We start from the raw sequence: 24,515 nt of genomic DNA, 5'->3' as shown, positions 1-24,515 counted from the left end.
GATGGCGCACTTAATTATCACATCAAGTGTGCTTCGCATCTCCTAATTGTGTAGGCATATAAAGAAACCTCACACCCGCAAAAAAGCCTTTGCAATATGCTGTTTCAAACAGGAACCAGTCCAACGTCAGACGCATGCACCACGCACAGAAACTCAACGAAGTCATCGTGAAGAAGTCACAAGAAGCTAAACTGGTCCTGCTAAACATGCCTGGTCCACCTAAGAACCGCACTGGAGAAGAAAACTGTATCCTTTGTTCGTCTAAATACAAGCCACTTCGGATTTTTGTAGATGTGAAAGTGTGCTTCTTAACTTCATTCACACAGACATGGAGTTCCTCGAGGTCTTGACCGAGGGTCTCAACAGGGTCCTCCTCGTGCGTGGAGGTGGACGTGAGGTCATCACTATCTACTCTTGAGGGGCTCAGCTCAACCACCAAATATTCCTCACCCCTCGTCCCCAACTGCATAGGAACGTCCCAGTAACCCCAACCTACACCATGAGCAATAACGCCCCAGCACATATCAGATGACTTTGCACTACATAGTCTAAAAAGACACCAGCTTAGTAGATGTCACTTCTTCCACACGATTAAGTTTTATCCCTCTATCTATCTTCCTCTTATTGGCTCAGTTCTCACCTCATAAACTCAACAGCTTATGTCACACACAGATCAGTATAAATGATTGAGTTGGTCTTTTCTGACTAATTTCCAAAAGCCCATGTTCTCCAGTGGCACCTGACCAAATACTCTGATCCAGCTTCTTTTTATTTCATATTATGTATCATAAGAACACGTTTAGGGGACGGTCACACTAGATTTTAATCATGCAAGACAACTTTATTTTTGGTGGGCACTTTAAAACGGTCCATTTTCCAAAGTCAAAATGTGGCATTTGTTTTGATTCATCCAGCATACTTTAAAAGTTTGTTTTTATCTAAATTGTCTTTCACAAGTTTGGGGTTAGTGAGATTTTGAAATGTTTTTGAACGTTTAGCACGCTTATCAAAGCAGCATTTATTTGACGGAGAAAAAAATGCAGCATTTTGAAGTATAAGTACTATTTCAAATTTAACTGTCCGTTTCCTATCATTATTATCAATGTAAAAAAAAATAAACTGATTTAATAAGCAGCTTAATATTTTTTATGGAAACCAGGATAGTGTTTTATCAGGATAATGTTTATATTTGTAAGAAATTATTATGTTACTGTGTATTTATTGCGTTTTATTGTGTTAGCTGTTTTTTAAAGTTATTTTTTATCCTAGTTGAAGTTTGATTGAGATAAATTGGAATGCACAAAAAATAAATAAATATATAATATTTATTATATATTTATATATTTATTTTGGTAACATTTGCTTAATGTGCTTGCAAAATAAAAGTTTCTTTATTTTTTTTTAAATCTCTCCAACCCCAAACCTTTGAATGGTAGTGTATATAAAACATGGCTGTTGAAAACCCCCCAAACTGATCATTATAACATTTTATAGATATTCGAATAGGCAGCTCAAAGTCCACCAGACTATTATTCTTCTGTTCCACTTCTGTGTTTGTGAATGAAAGTATGGAAGTGAATGAAAGCCTAAATCTAGTGTGACCTTCCCTTTACGCTTTATGTTTTGTTCCTGTGCCGTCTCTCCATTGTTTCATTACCTGTCATAGGGTAAATAGAGTGGAATCTTTCTTTGTTGAAAACAAGTCTTCCAGTGTACCACGTAAATGTCCGAGGTGTGTTTTTACACCAAGGACGGAACTGACCAGGGTTTAATGTGAGCCAGGTGTAAGCACTTCTGGATCAATGACTATCAGCTTTGCCCTTGACCATCTGCATGTCCTCTGACTACATCAGCCTTTCAAGAGTCATATATACTGTACAATAGGAGAGGGCTGGACCGTGAGTGTGCGCGCGCGCGTGTGTGTGTGTGTGTGTGTTTGCACATGAGTGCATTTAAAGGGGTTTTATAATACAGAAGAGGGTTTGAAGGCTGTGTTCCTTTCACAAATATGTGTTCACTTAAAATATCATCAGCAGACATGAATTATATTGCTCGGTCACACACGTGTACATACTGTGAAGAGAGTCTGAACAGAACCGCTGTATAATGAAAACTCGTATACAGTTTCCATCAAAATATAATCCTGAATAATCTCATTTAATAGTAGAATCACATATATATTAAGGGAATGTAAATAGAAAAGAATTAGCATTTATATTTCAAATATTTATTTACAAAGAAAATTATTTATTCATCCAGCAATTTCTGATTGATTGTAAACATGGAAAAACATGGTATTTACGTCTCTTGCCAAATCACTAAATATAAACCGTGCCATATGAGAATAAAAAATAAAAAAAAGCGAACAAATTTTCATATACAAGAAACAGATAGTGCTGGGTCACGACATTAAAACATATCATGCGTCTGATGTTACCAGTTACTTTATAAAGCAGATGCAGTTTTATCATCCACCAAATTGAATTTGTGAACAAAAGCGTATTTTAACTGCATAGTATTTTAAAATCACGTCTGATGTTTGTCATGAATGTTTGAAATTTTCGTTTATTTTTACATTTGTAAAGACGACACTAATTTGCTACATTTAAGCAGCATCTGTGAGCGACTGATGCGGACTGTTCAATTCACGAGCACGAGCATATCATTTAGTTCATGTGTGGTAGAAATAGAAGATATTAAAAGACATTTATCTGAAGAACTATTTTATTTTTTTGTAAAATTGCAACAATGAAAAAAGGAAGTATATTAGATTACTAAATAGACTAGTAAAATATCGTCTTGTGTAACTGTGAACCTTTAAAAAAAGCGAAATAGCTAACTGTATGTTTTAAAATTTCAAAAATCTAATTGTGCTGAGGTTGCTGCTACCGTCATTCAAATGTAAATAGATCGCACTCCCCCAAAACATAAGACAAAAAAAAAAAACAAATGCAATATTTATCATTTTTTGCATTTAAATCAAAAGTGTATTACGTTCACACACCCAAATTAGCTATAAGTCATTTTTCACGTGATGTTTTACAGGGTTTCGAGTTTTACAACTCAAAAACAGGAAGTACTTTACCGGCAAACCGTCTCGGGCAGTTTGTCAAAAACGCCACCGACAGTCTCTCCTAATACTATTCAAGCATACCTCATACATTATCATGTCAAAGTTCACACTTGTAGTAGAAAGGTAGTGCGTAAAGGTTGTGCTGTATAAGTTCATAGAAGTGATATTTAACTAAATCGTTGTTTGCGAAAAGAATTTGAATCCTAGCGAAGTAAATTTTCTTTATCTGTATTCTAGTTATGCTCAGAACCAACCGATCCTTTTTTTTTTTTTTTTTTTTTTTTTTTTTTTTTTTTTTTAGATCCAAAACAGGAAATGCGAAGTGCTACCTATCCTAAATCTTCCAAGTTATGTTTCTAGCTAAAACGATAATCTTCTCTGAAAGGAACTTTTGCATTGCTGTACGTTAGAATTTACACAAAAGACCAGTTTTGGCTTGTTTGGAGTCCTATGCAATTACAGTTTAGTTCTTTGAGGGTCTAAAACTACTTTCTACTGAATTGTTTATAGTGGTACTATTGAGTATTATAGATTGAAATCAGAGCTTCCGTATCTGCCAGGGTGACTTGCGGTTCGATGACAACTTTCCACATTTATTTAAAGTCATGCAAAGGGAAACGTGCTGGGACAATGTCGCGATTAAGCCATATTGGCTGCGTGCTGTTGGATACAGAGGTTTCACTCTGCGGCTGACGATGACGATGACGATGATGATGATGAAGACGTCCCATTCATCGTGAAGTATAGAATATCTGAATTGAATTCACATTGATGTAAAGGGCTTTTCGATATCATTTTATCAGATTCGTCTTATCCTTCCCCAAGGCTGAAGGCATAAAGAAGCATCATAAACCCTACGCTGTATAGCGTGTCGTTCCTTATCTCTCCCTTTGGAAGGGGCAGTAAACTCGAAAGTCACCCCAAATTGGCCAAAGCGTAACTAGAAATGAGCACTGTGAAAATTCAAAGTTACTTTCTTTCTCACATACTGTATCTACATTCAGTCACTTATCTTTATTTCATGTCCTTGCTGTGGAGCACTGTTGTGGGAAACATGAAGTTAACGTCTCTAGATTGTGTTTAGATGAATCGTGATGCTTTTTATGCAACGCTGGCTCGTAAGAATCCTGCGACAATGGTAGTAGTGGACTAACAGGGCTTATAAATAACCAGCGAACTGAATTTGATATCGCAGGTGTTTCAGAAGGTGCTAATGATATTTGTAAGTGGTTGCTGAAGCGGCGTGTATGAAAACGTTCAAGTGCATTATTGAGAACGCTGACTCGTGTGAAATGAGCTATTTAGCCAGACTTGAAGTTAATCGAGGGTAAAGAAGGCGCCATGGTTGATTTGTTATGTTGTATTGGGATATACGCTGTAAAAAACAAAGGTATTGGCATCGGTGGTTCTGTGAAGAACCTTTAAAGTGATTATTTGCCCGAAACTGGATGAAAATTTACTGACAGACCATTTAAGCTGTTGATTAGTTTGTTCAGAACGTGTTTGGAGAAATCTAGCATTGCATCGCTTGGCTAACAGTGAATGCTCTGCAGTGAATGGGTACCGTCAGAGTCCAAACAGCTGACAAAAACATCATAATTCATAAGTAATCCACAAAACTCCAATCCTTCAATAACATCTTCTATTACTCTAAACCATCACTTCTGCCCAAAAATGTCAGCTTATCCTTTTATCGAAAATCCACTGATGTGTTTAATTAGAACAGTTTTGAACTGTTTCTGCGTGCTCGATCTGTGCATGTTCCCCTCCTTTTCACTAAAGAAAGACGTTTTACAGATAAAGCATATTTCAACATAAAACAACAGTTTAAAGCAGACGGTTGTGATCAGCTGTTTGGACTCTTATTCCGACGGCACCCATTCACTATAGAGGATCCATTGGTAGTGATTTAATGTTTCTCCAAATCTGTTTAAATGAGAGAATAAACTCATCTGCAACTTGGATATTCTGAGTGTGAGTAAATATTCAACAATTTCTGGAAAGAAGTTCTTTATGTCATTAAATATTTCCCTCACTTATAAAAAAAAGGCTCTAAATTTAGTTTAGGAGCCTAAAATTGCTATGAAAATCACTTTTGGAACCATTATTTGTGAGAGCGAATAAACCGAAGGTGCTGTTGCAGTTACTTTGCATCGTTCGTTCAGTGCTCCTGATTCCTGTTTCAGCATGTTGGTGTTTTAAATTCGCCAGGCCTCACCCGTTTCCAATTTTAAGCATTTGTTCTGATTTTGTAATGGCAAAGTACGTCGTCCGATACTTCTGAGTTCTGAAACCTTCCCAGCAATGCGTGCGAGAGCGTTTCTACACAGACGACATTTCTACTTTCTCCATAGGAGGGCAGTTTGACACTTTTTGTATGGTAGTACGTGTAGATCCAAAGACAGTGATTTGATTAGTGACGTGTTTTCTGTTTTCTGCTTCGGTTCTCACGAGGAGTCAAAACGGCGTGTGTGTCTGTGAGCGTGACTGTAACGGGGGAAAGAGGTGGCGTGTTTCTGTTTCTTTATGTATTTGACTGTGTGACATATCACTCTGTTGGAAAAAGAGAGGTTAAACCGTGGCAGTTACTTTTGTAAATATATGACACATTATAGTTATCTTAGCCTAGCTGTTTAATTTGTGTGTCCATGCAAGTTTAATATTTTAAAAATAAATAGAAAATTGTGTCTCAATTGTGTTATATGAAAATATATTTAAACTAGATATCTTAAAATATTGTTTTATCTTGTCAAAAGCTTCTATGTTCTATGAATAATGGTTTCTCTGGACCATTTTATAGACTTGTCTGCACAAAATGCAATAAAGTTCAAGTCATTTATTACAACTATTTTTGAGTTTTCATTTGTAAGTGAAAGAAATCGGTGGTCGTTTCTTCTATAATATGGAGGTTTTGTACAGTCATGGTGAGAATTTTTCTCACAGCAACAATAAAAACAAGAGTACATTCAGACTATATGTGAAAAATGCTATTTACATTTAAATGCAAAGAGTGATGGCTGCTACGTACACACAATGTAAAGATAACTAATGTGCTGTTTGCGTAGAAGGTGAAACATCTGATCGGTGTTGGTTTGAGATAGTGAAAATGGCCTTTGCTAACAGGGTTGGCTATTTACGCTCAGTGTAAACAGATACTGACTGAATGCAATGAGTTAATATGCCTAAACAAATATATCTGTAATGTGCTTGTTCGCTTGACATTTTATGATATGCTGTTAAGACAAACACAAAGTCAAGATAAAAGAGTACACATGCATAGTTTTACTCATTTTTTTAAGATGGCTATAATAAAGCATGCTGTGTTCAGTTTTTTTTATCATTGCTGTGGTGTTTGTCATCCTTTAGTCTTTCATTTAAATCTCAGGGTGTTCCTGTTGATCAAACAGGATGGCGTTGGCCAAGGTCATGGGTTTGATTTCTGGGGACTGCGTGAACTGACTAAAAATAATAATAGGAACGCCATCTTGGATAAAGCAAATGTAAAAGCTGGACTCCATTTGGACACTTTTCACTTTTCCGGAGTTCTCTGGAGCTCTCATAGTTGGGTAAACTTTACATGGAAACTATATATTCTGCATTTCCTTTTGCCCTAATGTGAAAAGAAAACAAAAATGCATGTATAAGTATAAAAATACAGACATTCATGTCAAATTTGCAATGGGAAACACCATTATAAACATCACGCAGCAACACTGACTAGTTTTTTGTAGGGAAAGGTAAGTATACACAAATTATGAGTGTTACAAAAATGTACATTACATTTTTAAAAAATGTAATAAAAATACTTTTAATAACTATGGAAACGTGTCATAACAGTCTGTGAAAAGGGCCTAACATGGACTAAAATGCTAAAAACGTGTCCCATAAATAGAGACCTAAAAATTAATATTACCCCATATTTTACTCACCCCAAAGCCATCCTAGGTGTATCTTACTTTCTTCTTTTAGATGAACACAGTCTGAGTTTTTTTAAAAACGTACCCTGGCTCTTCCAAGCTTGGTTAATGCTGGTAGATAGCGGACATTATTTTGAAGACTTCCATTTTTTTTCTGTTAGAGCGCCAAGTCCTGGTGAATTATTCCTATCTTAATCTTGCATCAGAATATAATCTTATCTTCACAATAATACAGATATTGAGGTGCAGTTTGTTCTTATAGGTCAGCAAAAAATTTCAAACCACAGTTCAGTGTGCATAAAAAAGAAAAAAACTACGGCAGAAGAAAATATCAGCAGCTACATTAAAAGAGTGCATCTATCTATCTATGTATCTATCTATCTATCTATCTATCTATCTATCTATCTATCTATCTATCTATCTATCCAAGATTTAACACAAAAACTGATTGTACTTTCTGTTGCCTCTCAGGACTTCATCATCAATAACATCTTTCAAATGAAACCTCGCTAAAAGATTCACTTCTGCATATTTAAATGTGCATGGTTTTGTACTGCATTATCAGCACTATTAGGAAGCAATAATATGAGCCCTTGTTTAAAATGCATTGCTCTGAACCCATTGAGCTTCTATCATGACTGTAACTGATTGTGCCATAGATCTTTGCAATAAACATGTTAATGAGTTGCTGTATGCCTTTAATCTTCTATCAGTCTTTTGTAATATGATTTCACCCAATCTATAGCATAACCTTTGTTGAAGTCGAAAAACTGCTGAATGAAGTAAAATCCTGAGAATGGCTATTACTAAGGACAAAGTGCAATTGGCTTCCCCTTTGCCTAAAGCAGCATGTGGATGATGTAACTTTGTGGTTTAGCCAATGGCCAGCATCCTGCTTATCAAACTACAGTAGATAAAATAAATAAGTGTCACAGGAAGGGAAAGCCAGGCAGGGCTGCAGGCTGTGTGCTCAGTTACAGCCAAAATGAAGAAAAAATCTACCAACCTGCGTGTGCGGCTCCCTGTGCTAATTTTTGCATTGGAGGTCATGATTGTGGTTCTCTATGCAATGTTTGTGACTTACGAAGATGATGCTAATGCACTTTTACAGAACAACAAGACAAGGCCGATGGAGAACAACCTGTATCAGAACTATCCGTTTTTTGCTGACATCCAGGTGATGATATTTCTCGGATTCGGCTGCCTTCTGGCCTTTTTCCGGCGCTATGGTTTTGGTGGAATGGTGTTTAATTTCCTAGTGGCCACATTCACCATTCAGTGGGCCATTCTGGTGCAGGGCTTCTTTCAGTTTTACTACGATGGGAAGATTCATCTCGGTGTGCTGAATCTGATCAATGCTGAGTTTGCCTGTGCCGTCGTGCTCATCTCTTTTGGAGCAGTGTTGGGAAAGACGAGCCCTGTGCAACTCCTGGTAAGTGTGTTATTTTTTCAGCAGGCGGCTTGAAATTAGATATTGAATCTACAAGAAGATGTTTTGCATTATTTTCCGATGACCGACAGTACAGTGAAAAGATGTGTTGAATATTAACATTAATCTGTTATCTATATTCTTTCACAACACTTTCACCTGTAATATGTGTGAGATGAAGATCTGCCATGCACAGATGTTTTATATTAAGCAATGCAAGACTGTCACCAATCTTTTGCATAGCACGTCTATGTCTATTAACTCTATAAAGAAGTTTCTGTTTAAAATTCACTGCCTACTGCCAAAAGCATCTTTCTTCTAAGAAGGAGCTTAATTGAATGTTAAAGGCGTAGTTCACCCAAAAATGAAAATTCTATCATTAATTACTCAACTTCATGTCCTTCCAAACCCAAAAAGGCATTTGATCATCTTCAGACAAATTAAGATATTTCTGATGAGATTCGAAGCTCCATAGACAGCATAGACTGGGGGGTTTGTGGAATTGACAAAATGTTTTATTAATGTTATAGTAAAGTACTCTATTTAAAAATATTTATTATTTTAAATTAATTAGCCTAATTATGTAAATAAGAAATCATTTTAAATAAGTCTGCGTTTATCTTGATTTGTTTTGTTTTAAATATCTTGAATGAATGATTCAAAAACGGCACAATTAGCCGGCGGCGTCAGAGAAAGACGGGGAGCTGGGCAATTATAGACATAACTGATATAGACATAAGAAAGAAATCTGCAGAAGGCTTTCAACCATAAAAAGAAATTTTAGTCCTTATAGGTGTATTTCTCTATTTAAGATAAGTTCTTTTTATTGTATGATGGCAACGTATCCACATACATACTTTGCATGTGTTCTTTATGTACGTAATGCTCAAAATGGCTTTGAGGGTGACTAATTAATAAAAGGAACTTTAATTTTTCTATTTAAAGGTTAACTATTACACAAAATTTACTTTCAGATTAACAGATCAAGGCCTGCAGCTTCTTTAGCTTTACAAACAAAACCATTTTTTGTGTGTTTTTAACATAAGCTTGTGTCTATTTGACAGCTTAAGCACCTTTAAAACGTGAAAGGTAGCTTAGTTTAGTAGTCGCACGCTGTCTGTGCTTTGCTTCAGTGTGTGTGTGTGTGTGTGCTCTGAAAACCGCATCAGAAGTATAAAATGATATGGCTTTAAAAACTCATCATTTTAGCATGAAAGAAATGACAGTCAAAATCAAACAGGTGTTTTGTGGCTCTGATGTGAGCTGTGAAGGCCCAGCCTTTTTCTGGAAAAGAGGGTGGGGAGCAACAGCTCAACTGCATTTAAAGAGACAGTACTCTCACGTTTGCTTCACGTAAACAATGCAGCATGTGCCTGTGTTGTTTGCCCTGATGTCACATTGACTATTAGGGCAAACAATGTCCTTGCTATGTTTTTGGACTTTGATTTTGGTAAGACCTTTACTGTCAGGGAAGGACCCGTAGGGTCCGAAAGGTCTGTGAATTCATCAAAAATATCTTAATTTGTGTTTCAAAGATAAAATAAGTTCTTTGGAATGACTCAATATGTAGACTCAATATTATACTCAATATGTAGACTTTGTTAGTTCATTTGCATTACCAAGATCAATCATTTCATTGGTAAATAGCTTATGATACATGCACCTCCCGAATGCATGTACATTTGCACGTATCACACATCCTCATTCTACTTATTGTGTATTGTGCAGATCATGGCTTTGCTGGAGATCCCTGTGTTTGGTGTCACAGAATGGGCTGTACTGAAGTACCTGAAGATCAACGATGCCGGTGGCTCGATCCTCATCCACATTTTTGCCTGCTACTTCGGCCTGGGTGTCACCTTTGTCCTGTACAGACCCAGCCTAAACGATGGACACCCAAAAGAGACGACAAGCTACCAATCGGATCTGCTCTCTGTAATAGGAACGCTCTTCCTCTGGGTGTTCTGGCCCTCTTTCAACTCGGCGCTGACCTTCAAAGGTGACGACCAGCACCGAGCCGTTCTCCACACGTTCATAGGTCTCAGCGCCTCCACCATCACCGCCTTCGCCCTGTCCAGCATGCTCAGCAAAAACGGCAAGATCAGCATGGCCGATGTGCAGAACGTAACGCTGGCCGGCGGCGTGACGGTCGGCGCTTCGGTGGACATGATGATTTCGCCCGCCGCGGCTTATGTGCTGGGCATCCTGGGATGCATTGCGTGCATGCTGGGGTATAAATACTTGAGCCCGTTCTTGGCTCGCCGGCTGCGGTTGCAGGATCAGTGCGGCATACACAACCTTCACGGCCTGACGGGACTCATTTCCAGCTTGGCAGGAATCTGCGCCATCCTGCTGGCGACCGAGGAAACGTACGGCCCCAGTCTCTACCAGATCTTCTCCCATCGGGCCCCTCCGGAGGGAGACCCTCTGCTGGCGGAGTTGCAGCAATCGATCCCGGATCTGGAAGCGGGTTTGGGTCGGACGGCACAGGAGCAGGCGCTCTTTCAGGTGGCTGCCGTGTGCGGGACTATTGTGGCGGCGGCTGTGGGAGGTTTGCTGACCGGTGCGGTGCTCAAGCTACCGTATCTGGCTTCCCCCTGCGATGAGAAATGCTTTGATGATGAGCTCTTCTTTAATGTTCCTCCAGATTACAACTGCGCCAACGGTCCACAGGACACGTGGTCCTACGTTCTCAGAGAAACAAATAAAACGGCTGAATGAATCAAGAAGACTGAGCATGAGTAAGAGGAATAAACGTCAGACTGTTGTGTATTTCAGAACTGAGTACTGTGTAACTTGCTAAATGTGATTGTACTTACCCAAAAAATTGTTTAATATTTGATGGGATGAGGTTTGTGTACTGTGTATCAAAATATATAAAGTGTATGTTTGATTTTCATAAAATATATTATATTTGAAGAATTTTTTTTGCGAATCAACAAGTTTATACTACTTCATTTATATATAAAAAACACATATGCTGCACTTTAGCATGCTTCTAAAAAGTAATTATGATAGAAATGGACACCATTTCATGTTAGCTGCACTTAAATTAAAATGCATTACAGTTTAAATTTATTTTAGATGCAGTTAATTGAACTTAAGAGTGTTTTCTGACCCACCGAAGAACAGGACTCAAATACATCTTTTTTTATATGTAGCTTTATATACTTACAATGAAATGTGGTTTAATATGTACTGACAAATGTACTGACAAGCATTTGTGGTAAGTAAAATATACTTGTAATTTCTATTGAAACTTGTATGTCGTGTATTTAGAAAATTGCAGTTTAGTACATAACTTTAAATGTAATATCAAGCACATTTAAAATCATTAGCCAGTGCTTTACATGAGCTTGTTTCTTCCATAATCCATTTCCTTTTTTGTTAAGCATACTTTAAAATTTGAAGTTCACTGTAACTGTACATTCAATACAATGAAGTGCACTTTGTTACAAATGGATGATTAATGAAATACGAGTATTGTGAGGACAGGCAGTTTGAGATTGGACACCTCCCACTGAACGATAAAAGATAAACAGGATTAAAGTTAAACCATTAACAGTTCAAAAACTGTGAAATATGAACTACAGTGTATTTACAGGTAATGAACGTTATCTTGAAGAAAAGTTAGACATTAACAGGTGGATTGTATTTCTTGGGGTCATGTCCCATCTCTTCTGTTTAGACAGACAGATATCCGTAATATAATATCTATATAGAGAGAGAATATTATTATTGTATTTAGGCTGTAAATGCATGCAGTTAAATTACATGGAATTTTTTATATAATTGACGTGCAAAGGTGTATTTTATAATGCACACTTTATATCTGCTGCATCTGAAAATGAAATAGTGTACAAACAATTTGTATTCAGAAATCTCACAAATAATTATAACTAACAACAAAAAGCACACATAAACATGAATGGGATATACTAACAGTTGTATTGCTACCGTACAAGACTTTGACTGTGAGGTCTGGGAATAACCTAGTTAATAGACATTAAATACAAATTGTATATTTTTACATTTTTAAGCATGTGATTAAAATGTAAAAAAAAAAACAGAATGAATCTACTGAAAATATATTTTAATCAAAATAAATTTATTTCAAATAATGTCCCTAAATTTAGCTTTGGAGAAATATTTCAGACAGCTGTAAAGACGTGTGAAGAACTACCATTAGAATGAGAAGGAAACTATTCCCTTCAGTAACATTAAGACATTAGTTTTATTTTTCTTAAAATACACATGCACTTTCTCAATGACGTAATTAATGTTAATTATACCATAGTATAAAAAAGTAAAGCCTATTATACATCATAAAATACAGATATACCAAAAATTATATTAGTGTATAGATATAATAATCGTGTGAATTAATTTTTTAACTCAATTCCGTTCAGATATTATCATGACTCCGCCCTTGTTTACAAAGCGATAAACATGTTTAAATGAATGCGCAGTAAACAGGGCAGCTCTATTAAAAGCTCGTTTTAAAGAAACAAAATCGCCGCAGATACTACAGCAATAGCCGCGCAGGAGAAACAGAAAGTCGGTATTCTCCTTTCCTCCTCGACTTTTATCTGCGTTACGAAACGATAGGAAACCCTGCCCCTCTCGGCGTCCATTTTGGGTAAAGCAGGAAGTTGTCTCGTGAAGGAAACCTCATGACAAACCGAAGCTGAGCTTATTAAATATCCACAGACACGCTCGCCGATATTAGTTTTTTTCTCGGATGGTTATTCGTTGCATGTTGTGCTCGTCTGTAGGCGGATCGGACCGTTTGTTTCGCGGCTGTGTTTATCGTCAAACTTCGCACGCGCGTCGAAGAGGTCGCGACGGTAACCGGAGTGCTAAATAAAACCAGGTACGTTTTTTTTTTAAACCAACGAGCTGCTAGATATCGTCTAATTGAGAGTTGGGCTGCGGATTAAGCGTAATTATAACGCAAATTACAGTGTTTTGTCGTGTGGATACGAGTGTGGCCTCTAAATTAGCCGCTTATGTAATGCTGTTGTCGTTTCGCGAGCGTTTACTGCGGAGTCGAGCGGCTCGGCTGTAAGATGGCTTTTGTTTGTTAGCTTCGTAGATTAAGCGAGTGCTTAAACGGAACCGTAAGTTATGACACATCAGGTTGGCCGTGTTTGTGAAATGTGTGCTGCTGTTTTCATATTCAGCAGGTCAGAATGGCGGATGACTTCGACGTTGAGGCCATGCTGGAAGCTCCTTATAAGAAGGTGGGTGGACGACCGGAAGTTGACTTTTTTTTTTCCTTTGTAGTTCAACAAATATGTCAGAATTTATTCACCTTTATGCTTTTCCAGGCCTTATGGATATCATTCTAATGATAAAAGGGAGAAATGTAATGTTTTTCTTTCCGTCATGAATGAGGACTGAAAGTGAAACTAAAAGACAAGTTTATTTATTTTTCTTTATTCTGTCTTTATAAGTACAGTATTAAACTTCTAAAATAAAAAAGAATAAGTTTTTTTTTCCCACTAGGGAATTTCTTGATAAGGATAAACTATTAAATACAGACCAACTTTGACCTAGAAGGTAGTAAGTCAGTAGTATATTTTTATTGAAGATATTATCATTTAGTTTCTAAATTAAGATTTCTCACAAGAAAACTACACTGTGAATATAAAAGTCTGTGGATTATGTTCTAAAATAACTGAAGTGTCTAATAATGCATATATTGCAATAAACAGAATGTGCTGTTACTGTATATAATAAAAACTTAATCGGCAATAGTTTTAAATTTAGCCATTGTTTAAAATTTGTTTTCATTGTGTTTTTCACAATGGTTCCTAGGAGTGTAGATTTGTTGTCCAAATTAATGTCATGACGCATACACAGTTTGAGATACCACTTCAAAATTAAATGAAAGTTTGTAATGTTGGGATTCACCTCGTGGTGCCCATTCCCGAACATTTTAATGGGTGCAAATTTCTTAAATTCGTAGTTTCTCCTTTTGTGTTCGTTAGAATGGAGGTTTGGAAAAACATGGGTGGATAAACGATAACTAAATGTTCATTTGTGTGTGAATTGAACTTGTCTGAATTGAACTCATATGGCTACTCAGAAACCCTGCTTTTATTGTCTGTGCCTGACTAAAGTGTAAGATTTTATCATGTGTATGAGAGAGAGCTATGATTTATAGTGTGATATCCTGAATTACAAATAAATGCCCATCTATCTCTCTTTATAGACTTGCCTAATGATATCTCACCTCTACTCCCCTGAATACATCTTTGATTCCAGTGTGAACTGTGAAAAAAAGTAAGGTAGTAATTGCGCAATGTATTAATGTACTTTGATCCGAAATACAAATAGACCGCCACCATATATACCTTTTAAATCAATTTGGTTTCATAACGTTGAATGAATGCCAATAGATGAAATATAATGTGACATGGAGCAGAGACAGTATTCAGGTTTCAGCCATGTCACCAAAAATCTGTTAAAAGTTGAATCTGATGAAGTGACAGATAAAATATACACCACTGTTCAAAATCCTGGGGTTGGTAAGATTATTTAATTTAATGTTTAAAAAAGAAGTCTTGTGCTCACCAATGTGATTAAAAATGCTGTTAAAACGGTATTATTTCTTAGATATCTTTTAGAATTTAAACTCTTAAAAAGTGTTTTTATAATTCAATTAAAACATTTTCAGCATCATTACTCCAGTCTTCAGTGTCACATGATCCTTCAGTAATCATTCTAATATGCTAGTATGCTGTTCAAGAAACATTGTTTATTATTATTAATGTTAAAAAACAGTTCAGCTGCTTTTTCAGAATTCTTTGATAATGAAAAAGTTGACAAAAATAGTGTTGCAGCAAGACATGTTTCCAATGTCTCTCCTGTCACCTTTGATCAATTTAATACATGCTTGCTAATTTAAAGTATTAGTTTTTCAAACAGAATATAAATAACATCTTGCTGACCACAAATTTTGAATGGTGGTGTACATACTATACATTATGTGAATTAAATCAACCCCTGCCCAACATTTAAAAAAAGAAAGGGAAAAAAAGAATAAATTCTTCATATTTTTTTTTTTTTGCAAACATTTTGAGAATTCATTGCAAATGGCATTTCATACGGTATAGCCTTCTCATTGGACCTGGAGTCTGGAATATAAACCCTGAAGCCCTGGACTGTACTTGACCTTTACTGAAGGCCAGCTTCTGTGATCGAACCTGAAAAGAGCAGAATTGTCCTATAAATATGAATACTGTCTCTCTGCCCAGTGTTTTGATGGTCTCTAAAACCGTTGACATTGGCATTTGGTTTGTGCATGCACTTGGTGATATCTCTTTATCATAAAACTGTTTGCTATTTAGAAAATGCATTTCCCAATAATACATTTTAACAGTAACGGTAGATATAAATAGAGTCTTTATTAGAATAGTTGTGAAAATTAGACACATGCGGAAAAAAAAAAAATCCCTGAAAATCTTTTGATGAGGTTAAGTTGTGTCTTTTTTTGGCTGACTTTGATGCGGTGTCTTTTGGGAGGCGATATGACTAAGCCGTGTAAATCCCTGTCTGCTTCAGGACAAGCTGTGAGACAGAGATGGCATCGAGCTCTCACAGTCCAACAGCGCAAACTGGGGAAGATCACACGGACTGACAGCCTCCACTCTGGAATGCCCTTTAGCAGCTCTATAGCATGACAACAACAAGACTTAGGCTAAAAATAGCAGGGTACCTATACTACCCTAAAACACATGGCCTAGCATGTCAAGACCTTGAACTTAAAAAGTTAAAGACAGGCCCCGTAATTGCTTACAACAGACCATTTGATCACATTCAATTTGTACACACTTTTACCCAAAGTGATAAAACGAGGAAAAAAAAAGAAGCAATTTATCATAAAGGAGCAATAGTTGCATTCCTGTCTTTTCTCTTATCCCCCTCCCCTCTCAATTTCCAGTGTTGCCTTTCCATCCTCATGTTGTTCTTTTGTCAATCTCGTTCAGGGTGAAAGCAAGTCCGCTAGCTCCAATGGTCAAAATGAGGAACGCAGCAAAAAGTAAGCAAAAGCCTTCTGTGTTTTGGTCATTCTGCTTTTCAGGTCAAGTACACTTGTTGGTAACGATTGAATTCGTGTTTTTGCACGTAGGAAAAGACGCAGCGGCAGTCGTAGTCCGAGCCCAGGACGGCGGAGGAGTAGAAGCGGGGGCCGCAAAAAGAGCCGGGAGCAGCGCAAGAGCCGCAGCCGCGAGAGGAAACGTTCACGGAGCAGAGAACGCAAGCGCTCGCGATCCCGCAGCAAGGAGCGTGGAGGACGTTATCGTGGGCGCAAAAGCCCCTTGTAAGTAAACCTCTGACTGTTCGGTTTAGAGACTGTTAATTTTGTAGGTCAGGATTCAGATGATCCTCTGTTATCAACAAACTAAGTATGAAATGACATGAAAATTTTCTCATCATTTGCTCACCCTCAAGTCGTCCCAAAACCTGTACGAAGCGAAACGTGCACACAACGTTTCATTTAGGCCTTAACTCCCATATAAACATTTATGAACACACTTGTATATAGTTATAAAATGATTAACGTAAACTCAACGGTACAAACCTCATTGGATTTACCAAAGACTATAGAAATACAAAGACAGTTCACTATCATACTTATGAATGGAAGAAAATGCAACACGCAATAAGGTGGGATAACACTTTCTAAATAAAAGGGCTAATTGTTGATTGGTAAAGTCATTGCGTCGCTACAGCTGCTGTTAAGAAACGTAGAAACCTGGGACTGGTCATGTTGAAGCTACGCATGTGCATTGGCTGGTCTAGTCTGAAATATAAGCTTTTTAAAAAAAAATTGAGCATGACATTAAACATCAATGGGGCAGTTAATTTCAGATTTTATTGCTGATTTGTAATTTAGTTACGTGTTCAGCCAGCAGTATTTTGAGATTTCATCATTCCTCCATTCATTTAGGTAGGACGTGGTCTTGCCTGAGCTGCCCGGAGCCGTTGCAAATATGGCAGCTGAGTGAACAGACTTCCCTTAAAAGGCAAACAAGCGCAATTAAATTTCCGTTTACCTCTTTGAGCTCTACTGTATATTAGATGAGTTGAAATCATACAACATGAGGGCAAGGAAATGATGACAGAAATGGTCACATATATCCACATGTTGTGTATTTGGGAAGCACGGTTTAGTTTGTAACTAGAGAGTGGTCATGTTTTGCTAAATGTGCATCTGCTTTGCTAAAAATGCAGAAGTACTTGAGTCTTGCATTCCTTCATACTGTGGCACATTGCAATGCTTTTGAAGATGCCTGGTACTTGTTTTGAGGAATTCTCAGAATAGAAAACCTGGAGGCAACGTCCATCCAGGCCTACTGTGTTCTGGTTCTCGGGGGCCACATTAACCACAAGTTCATTGGCCAATTGCAATCAAATTATTCAGTAAGCCCCTATTGGAGCAATCATCGGGTTTCTTCAAATATTTATCATAATATAACATAATGCCTTACGGAGGAAACATTAATCTCTCACTTTTTCAGTGACCTTGTTTGCGTTTTATACAGTAGAATAGAAGGTTAGTGTTGTGATTAGTGTAGTTTTTCATTTCAATTTGTCTGCTTAACATGATTTGCAAATAAACTGAAATCACACTTGTGATTCCTATCAATGTAATCACACAACTCATGTTTGGTATGTCTTTGCATTGGGGTTTCAATGCACCCGTATGTAGTAGCCCTCACATGGTTAAAGTTAACTGGTTTAACGCTGAGACAAACCCTTGTTTTATGTGTCATAGTATGGGGCCGAAATTAAATGGTGGTCCCGGAGCGAAGACCGGCCCACAGCATTTCGCCAAACACAGGTGACCTCATCTGTGACTCCTGCTGCTTGTTGTGTGCTGAATGTGTGCTGATGTGTGCGTCTGTCTTGAGTAATCATACACGGATGGGTGATAAACACAGACTGATGGAGTATTCTGACTCTAGTCGCAGGCGCTCTCGGAGCAGAAGCCCGTTTAAGAAGGACAAAAGCCCTGTCAGGTGAGATGCTCATCACTGTCTGACTCTGCTCTAGTCCTGAAATAAAAGGTTTTTAATTGCCACTGTTGGTTCCGTGAAGAACCTGTAACATCCATGGAACGTTTCCAGCGCACAAATGGTTCTTTATAATGGAAATATGTTCCTCTGATTATTAAGGAAACATTGTGCTTTGTAAGAACTGTTCACTGAAAGATTCTTTGGGGAGCCCAAAAGTGTTGTATCACTGTGAAAACCACCTTTTGGAAACTTTTTTATTTATAGTGTTACTATAAGTTATTCCATAACCACATGTGACATGTTATTTTATATGACACTAAGAAGATGCAAAGAGAAATCTGCCATTTTAATGCACTTAAACTGAGAAGAGGAAGTGAGTGTAGTTATTTTAAGGCGTTAGAGACACTTTTGACTGTACTGCCTCACAGTAACTGTATATCAAGCATGCAGCTCTCAGTAAACGTGCTGTAAGGTCTAAATAATTGTGCAATTGATTTAATTCATTAACGTTTTCATAATGGTTTCAAACGTCCAGGAACATATATACGTTGGGAAGATTTAAGTCATGGACAATCTAATGTAATATTGGGTATCTTGTTTCACTCCTAAAGAGCCTCAATTTGGTGTGATCTTATGAAATTATGAAATCTGATCTAATTTATTTAGTCTGTAAACATGTTTGGAGTGCATTGTTTGCACGTTATTTTAAAACATAAGCTAATTTACAGGTAAAAATGTTTTTGTTCTGCCTTTCTTTTGTTAACATAAAAATGTATCCAATATCAAGCTTTGTAAAAATAACTAAAATATTACTAAATCCTGAGAACATCATAGCCTACAGTTATTCATCTGCTTAAAAAAAAAAAAAAAAAAAAAAAAAAAAGGTTCTAAGCATAAATGTAACTTAAATTTCAAATTTTGCCAATAGGTCAAGAAAAATAAACTTAATGATATGTAAAACATCTCTCAATATTTTACAGAATATTGCTTCTCCGGGTAATGTCTTATGTGTTTAGGTGTGTTTTACTAAAATAATACTGGAAAAAGAAAAGGCTGTTTTTGAGTGTGCTTAGTTATATAGAACCTGGAACAGGAGTTTCATTTCAGCACATTATCTTGTGGCCGAGAGATAAGAATTCAAACCCTGGTGGTTTATATTTAAAGATCATCTTTATGGAATGGCCATCATTTTTATTTATGGTAAGATAAGTATTTATGCTGTGGGAATGTCCATTGGAGATTAATTTAAGGTCATAAGCTTTATTTCCAGAGGAATGGTTGGTATTTGAGTGGTTGATGACCTGTGTGTTTCTTCAAACAGGCAACCGATAGATAATCTGAGCCCAGAGGAGAGAGACGCCCGCACAGTGTTCTGCATGCAGCTCGCTGCCAGAATTAGACCCAGAGATCTGGAAGATTTCTTCTCTGCAGTGGGAAAAGTATGATGCCCTTGATTAAAATAAACTTGGTTGTGCTGAAATGTCTTTAATCTCTGTTTGCTGATGTTAAATGACGAACTTTTGAATCTGTCATTTTAAGGTCCGTGACGTAAGGATGATCTCGGATAGAAACTCTCGCCGGTCGAAGGGCATCGCCTACATTGAGTTTGTGGAGGCGACTTCGGTACCGCTGGCCATCGGCCTGACGGGGCAGAGGGTTCTGGGAGTGCCTATCATAGTCCAGGCTTCACAGGTCAGAGCCTTAACACACAGCATATTGTTAGCTTCCTAATTCAGTGCATGTGAATCATTTTGTTGAACCGTTTGCAATATTTGCTGTATTTCAGGCAGAGAAGAACAGGGCAGCAGCCATGGCCAGCATGCTCCAGAGAGGCGGCGCAGGACCAATGCGGCTGTACGTGGGCTCCCTGCACTTCAATATAACTGAAGACATGCTCAGGGGCATTTTTGAGCCCTTTGGAAAGGTGTGACTGGCATTTGAAATGGTTTTAGATGCATAAAAAAGCAGCTAAACCAGCATAGAACTAGTGAATCTGCTATTTAAATGCTGTTTTTCCCCCTCGTTTCAGATTGAGGGCATCCAGCTAATGATGGACAGTGAGACTGGCAGGTCGAAAGGATACGGCTTCATATCAGTGAGTTCATCAAAATGCAAATTTACTCAGGTCAAAGGGTCTATGTTTGACATTTTATTCATCTGATTGAATAGATAATCAGTGGATGAATAGTCAGCCATCTTGGTCCTTGTTTATTGTTACTGTCATCATGGATGTGAGTAGAGCTGCATGACTGAATTGCGTGTTTTTTGTGATTTTTAGTTTGATTATAGTATGATATGATGTTTGCAGGACTTTGCAGAAATTTTTGCTAAAAAAAGGCCCTTAAATCAATTTATTCCTGTTTGTATAAGCACATCTCATTACAAGGCATGTGCAGTTCTTCTATGATTATAGATATGTGTTCATGCTCTTCCAAATTCTGATTCATGCATTCCTCATTGTGAGTTCATAACTATGAATTCTGAATAAGCCGTGTTGTGACTGGCAAAGGAAACACTATATATCCATGATTGTATCTACATAATGCAAAAATTAAATTTCAGAAAGACAAGGACAGTTCTATTTTGCCATGGTGTCATGAATCCAATGCTGATTAGCTGTCTGCCTGTGCAGTTTGCAGATGCAGAATGTGCTAAAAAAGCCCTGGAGCAGCTGAATGGTTTCGAGCTTGCGGGACGGCCGATGAAGGTGGGTCATGTTACCGAGCGTTCGGATGCCTCGTCTGCAAGCTCCTTCTTGGACAGTGATGAACTGGAGAGAACTGGCATTGACTTGGGCACAACGGGGCGACTTCAGCTGATGGCAAGACTCGCAGAAGGTACAGATCGAACGCTCTATTAGTTTGTACCGATGACCGATTTTACTTGAGACGGACTACTTGTTATTCTGTGTGATACTGCAGTCCTGTAAAGATTTTTACTTGTCTCTGGGGCGTTTTTAGGTACAGGACTACAGATTCCTGCTGCTGCTAAGCAGGCCTTACAGATGAGCGGCTCTGTAGCATTTGGAAATCTGGCGAATGGTGCGTCTTTGAATCGTTTTCGTATTCTCTTCTTAGAAATGAGTTGATGGAATTTGAAGTACACTGAGGTCTTGAGAATTTGCCTCTGGGCCGATTTGACATACGAGCTTGTTGAGCTGCCGTCTTGTTCCCACCATTTATTGTTTCTTCAGAAGGCTTAAGCCGTTTCACATTGAGAGCAATGCAAGAAAAAGTGCTTTCACATGGAGCACGGAACAATTAATTGTCTTCTGCTAATTCAAGCCTCCACACTAGGTGGCGCTAACCAACAATGCATTTTCTTCAGATATGTACCTTGTTTTTTTAGCAGCTTATTTATACAGTTTTTTGGGTTTTTTAACAGCGCCACGACTCTTGGTCTTTCGTACGACAGTAACTGTGCTGGGCACGTGCTCTAAGCTCAAATCTAATTTAGAAACCGGCACACGGGATGAGAAAAAATAAATGAATAAAACTCGAAACAATAGATTCCTATAGGGTTGTTCGCACCAGGTGTGATCTGACCTGGTGTGAATAACCCGGCAGGAATCTATTGTTTCGATTCAAAAACGTGTCGTTGCACCAAATCCTAATGTGAAAAGGCGTTTACAGTGACAGTTATGTATGTTTTTGTGCCACTGACAGCCTCTACCACACAACCTGTTGTTCCCAGTCCCGGGATGAACCAAGCTCTGAACCTTCCAAACCAGCCGCTGGCTACGCACTGTTTGCAGCTCTCCAACATGTTCAGTCCACAGATGTGAGTTGTGCTTGTTATTAAAACTATTCTTGACAGCGTAGATCTGGGATGTTGAATGAATGGCATGTCTTTTTTTATTTTAAGAAATTTATCATACAGTGGGCTGCTTTGCTTTGCTTTGTAGGGAAAATGAACCTGGCTGGGACCTGGAGATAAAAGATGATGTCATCGAGGAGTGCAGAAAACACGGAGGCATTATTCACATATATGTCGACAAAAACTCTGCTCAAGTAAGCCGTCGCCTTCATACAGCGGCTTTACATCACTTTTATCACCACTTTCAATGCGGTATATAAAAACTAGGTTTACAATTAAAAAGCGTCAGTGTAACAATGTGTGTGAAATATTTATAGCCGCAGTAGTTAAATATAACCAGATGGTCATGGGCATATTTCTCTTCAAAATGGGGAAAATGATTCCTGTTTTTAGGAGTGATTATTTATTTTTTATTTTTTTCTCCATGTCTGTATTTTATTATAGAATTAAAATGTTAAAAATGTTTTACATGCATTTTAGTTGATCAAAAACAGCAGTTCTATTCTATTACAGTTCTATTTTAATATATTTGAGAATGCAGTTCATGATTATGATATAGCTGTATTTAAAAAAAAATCAGTCCCGTCACATTATCCTTCATAAATCATTTGAATTTGCAGATATTCTGCTCAATTTTTAAAATGTTTTATTTAAATATATTCTCCAAATAAACAAAACCCCAAACGTTTAATAAATTGTATTTATTATACAAAATAAAACAATTAAATTACCTTTTCAGTCAATTTTAATCACATTAAAAAAAAAAAAAAATGTTGTCGCGTTTTTTTTTTTATATGAAAATGATCATATACAGAATATAACATTTGTGAAATAATTTCAGACCCATTATGGCTGTGACAATTTATTATGCAGGAATCATGTTTAAAATGCAAATTAGTTTTTTGAACTTTTTTTTTTTTTTTTTTTGTCACCTGTCCCTGGATTCTAGAGTTCATAAAACTGCCTGTATTTTTCCCCCCCGAAAACAAATTTTTCTCTCGTTTGGCAGGGAAATGTTTATGTAAAGTGTCCAACCATCCCAGTAGCAATGGCTGTTGTCAGTGCCCTTCACGGCCGGTGGTTTGCAGGTAAACCCATCTCGGTTTCTCTTTGTAAAGTGTCTTGCGTTGTTGTGTTCAATGTCAATTACACTCTCCTTCACTTTCACAGGTAAAATGATCACAGCTGCCTACGTGCCTCTCCCTACGTACCATAACCTGTTTCCAGATGCTGCCACAGCCACAGAGCCCCTGAGGCCCATGCACCGGTGATCCACGGAGTGGCCCCTGCTGACCCCGCTTCATCTGGATCCCTACGCTTATCCCACAACCCCCTTCCCAAATGAACAGAGGCAGTCCTGTCATGGAGGGCCACCTATTGTATGAAGTTAGATTTCACAGTTGGACTGTATTGTATTTTAGCAGGGGTGTTCTTCTGCAATTAGAGTCACCCACTCAGCGTTTCGCAAGCTTCAGACCAGCTCTAAGCTTTATGTACAGTGGTCTATTGGTAAGTGAAAACCTGTAACACCATCGCCCTCTCTAGATGAGCTCTTGACTCCCGAAAACCGGTTTTGAAGGAGATTCTGGTGTTTTTTGAAAGGTATTTGAGCGTCTTTCTGTTTGTTTGGGTTTCTTCAGCTGTTTGGTCTTCAAGTTAAAATTTTCATTGGTCTTCATCTTTCCATGACGGACATTGTGTTGTGAACTGCTGGTTCATTATCCTTTGTTTCTTCATTTTTAAGCAACAAAAGGCAACCAAAAAAGAGTTTTTTTTTTTTTTTTTTTTTTTTTGTTTTGTTTTTTTTTTTGTTTTGTTTTTTTCTGGAGAGTCTACTTGAGCTATTTAGCTTTCTAAAACATCTTTGAATTTATAACTTTTCATAATCAAGGATTGATTTTTCTAAAATCTTCTACTGATTAAATGACTTTCACAACACTGTGTAAAACTTGAGTTCTGTGTTTGCTTTCATGCCGTTATGAAGGGATTTATTAAGAGCAGAGCGCCTCTAGAGGGAGATGTTTTAAAATGTAGTTTATTGGAGTGTTTATATTAAAGAAATAATTCCTTAATTTGAGTAGATTTCTTAATTTACTCGCTTTAATGTTGTTCCAAACCTGACTGACTATATTTTGATTAAAATATTTAAATTCATTTCTTGAATCATCAATGCTGTTTGGTTACCATCACTGTCTAAAATATCATATGTAAAAAATAAATTCATAAACTATGCTGGTTTGGAATCACATGGG

At 37.5% G+C, this 24,515-nt stretch overlaps 3 protein-coding genes across 8 annotated transcripts in view; all 3 read left to right on the top strand.

Annotated features, from left to right (window-relative positions):
* Window positions 1-5,921, top strand: part of slc12a5b (solute carrier family 12 member 5b) — a 44,475-nt gene extending 38,554 nt beyond the window's left edge. The window contains exons 25-26 of the mRNA XM_043247413.1: window positions 113-246; window positions 327-5,921. Of these exons, the coding sequence (XP_043103348.1) occupies window positions 113-246; window positions 327-418 (226 nt within the window). The 3' untranslated portion in view covers window positions 419-5,921. The remainder of the gene's footprint in view (window positions 1-112; window positions 247-326) is intronic.
* A 148-nt stretch (window positions 5,922-6,069) lies between these two features.
* On the top strand, window positions 6,070-11,341 carry rh50 (Rh50-like protein). Its single transcript, XM_043247414.1, has 2 exons — window positions 6,070-8,422; window positions 10,148-11,341. The coding sequence occupies exons 1-2, from the start codon at window positions 7,976-7,978 to the stop codon at window positions 11,138-11,140; spliced, it is 1,440 nt and encodes a 479-aa protein (XP_043103349.1). The 5' UTR covers window positions 6,070-7,975; the 3' UTR covers window positions 11,141-11,341.
* Window positions 11,342-12,978: 1,637 nt separating this feature from the next.
* On the top strand, window positions 12,979-24,211 carry rbm39b (RNA binding motif protein 39b). 6 transcript variants are annotated; one of them, XM_043246700.1, is made up of 18 exons: window positions 13,020-13,292; window positions 13,606-13,662; window positions 14,637-14,707; window positions 15,989-16,138; window positions 16,414-16,466; window positions 16,557-16,748; window positions 18,207-18,272; window positions 18,397-18,450; window positions 19,769-19,886; window positions 19,987-20,139; window positions 20,234-20,371; window positions 20,477-20,542; window positions 21,080-21,284; window positions 21,408-21,488; window positions 22,113-22,227; window positions 22,352-22,457; window positions 23,273-23,351; window positions 23,434-24,211. In XM_043246700.1, the coding sequence occupies exons 7-18, from the start codon at window positions 18,208-18,210 to the stop codon at window positions 23,532-23,534; spliced, it is 1,281 nt and encodes a 426-aa protein (XP_043102635.1). In that variant the 5' UTR covers window positions 13,020-13,292; window positions 13,606-13,662; window positions 14,637-14,707; window positions 15,989-16,138; window positions 16,414-16,466; window positions 16,557-16,748; window position 18,207; the 3' UTR covers window positions 23,535-24,211. The 6 variants fall into 6 exon arrangements, with proteins under 6 accessions (XP_043102631.1, XP_043102633.1, XP_043102634.1 ...); XM_043246696.1 differs by lacking the exons at window positions 14,637-14,707; window positions 15,989-16,138 and having other exon boundaries at window positions 12,979-13,292; window positions 13,603-13,662; window positions 18,403-18,450; XM_043246695.1 differs by lacking the exons at window positions 14,637-14,707; window positions 15,989-16,138 and having other exon boundaries at window positions 12,986-13,292.
* Window positions 24,212-24,515: the final 304 nt, after the last annotated feature.

This window comes from Puntigrus tetrazona, chromosome 8 (assembly GCF_018831695.1).
Source record: "Puntigrus tetrazona isolate hp1 chromosome 8, ASM1883169v1, whole genome shotgun sequence".
Classification (NCBI taxonomy): Eukaryota; Metazoa; Chordata; class Actinopteri; order Cypriniformes; family Cyprinidae; genus Puntigrus; species Puntigrus tetrazona.
The sequence above is the reverse complement of the archived record's forward strand: the minus strand, read 5'-3'. Positions and strand labels throughout refer to the sequence as shown.

Bases quoted from the DNA above. Each gene is read 5' to 3' on its own strand.
- rh50 (XM_043247414.1), top strand. From the start codon at position 7,976: ATGAAGAAAAAATCTACCAACCTGCGTGTGCGGCTCCCTGTGCTAATT. The intron at 8,423-10,147 runs GTAAGTGTGTTA...TGTATTGTGCAG, and splicing joins CGAGCCCTGTGCAACTCCTG to ATCATGGCTTTGCTGGAGAT.
- rbm39b (XM_043246695.1), top strand. From the start codon at position 13,612: ATGGCGGATGACTTCGACGTTGAGGCCATGCTGGAAGCTCCTTATAAG. The intron at 22,458-23,272 runs GTAAGCCGTCGC...CTCGTTTGGCAG, and splicing joins TCGACAAAAACTCTGCTCAA to GGAAATGTTTATGTAAAGTG. The intron at 23,352-23,433 runs GTAAACCCATCT...TCACTTTCACAG, and splicing joins TCACGGCCGGTGGTTTGCAG to GTAAAATGATCACAGCTGCC.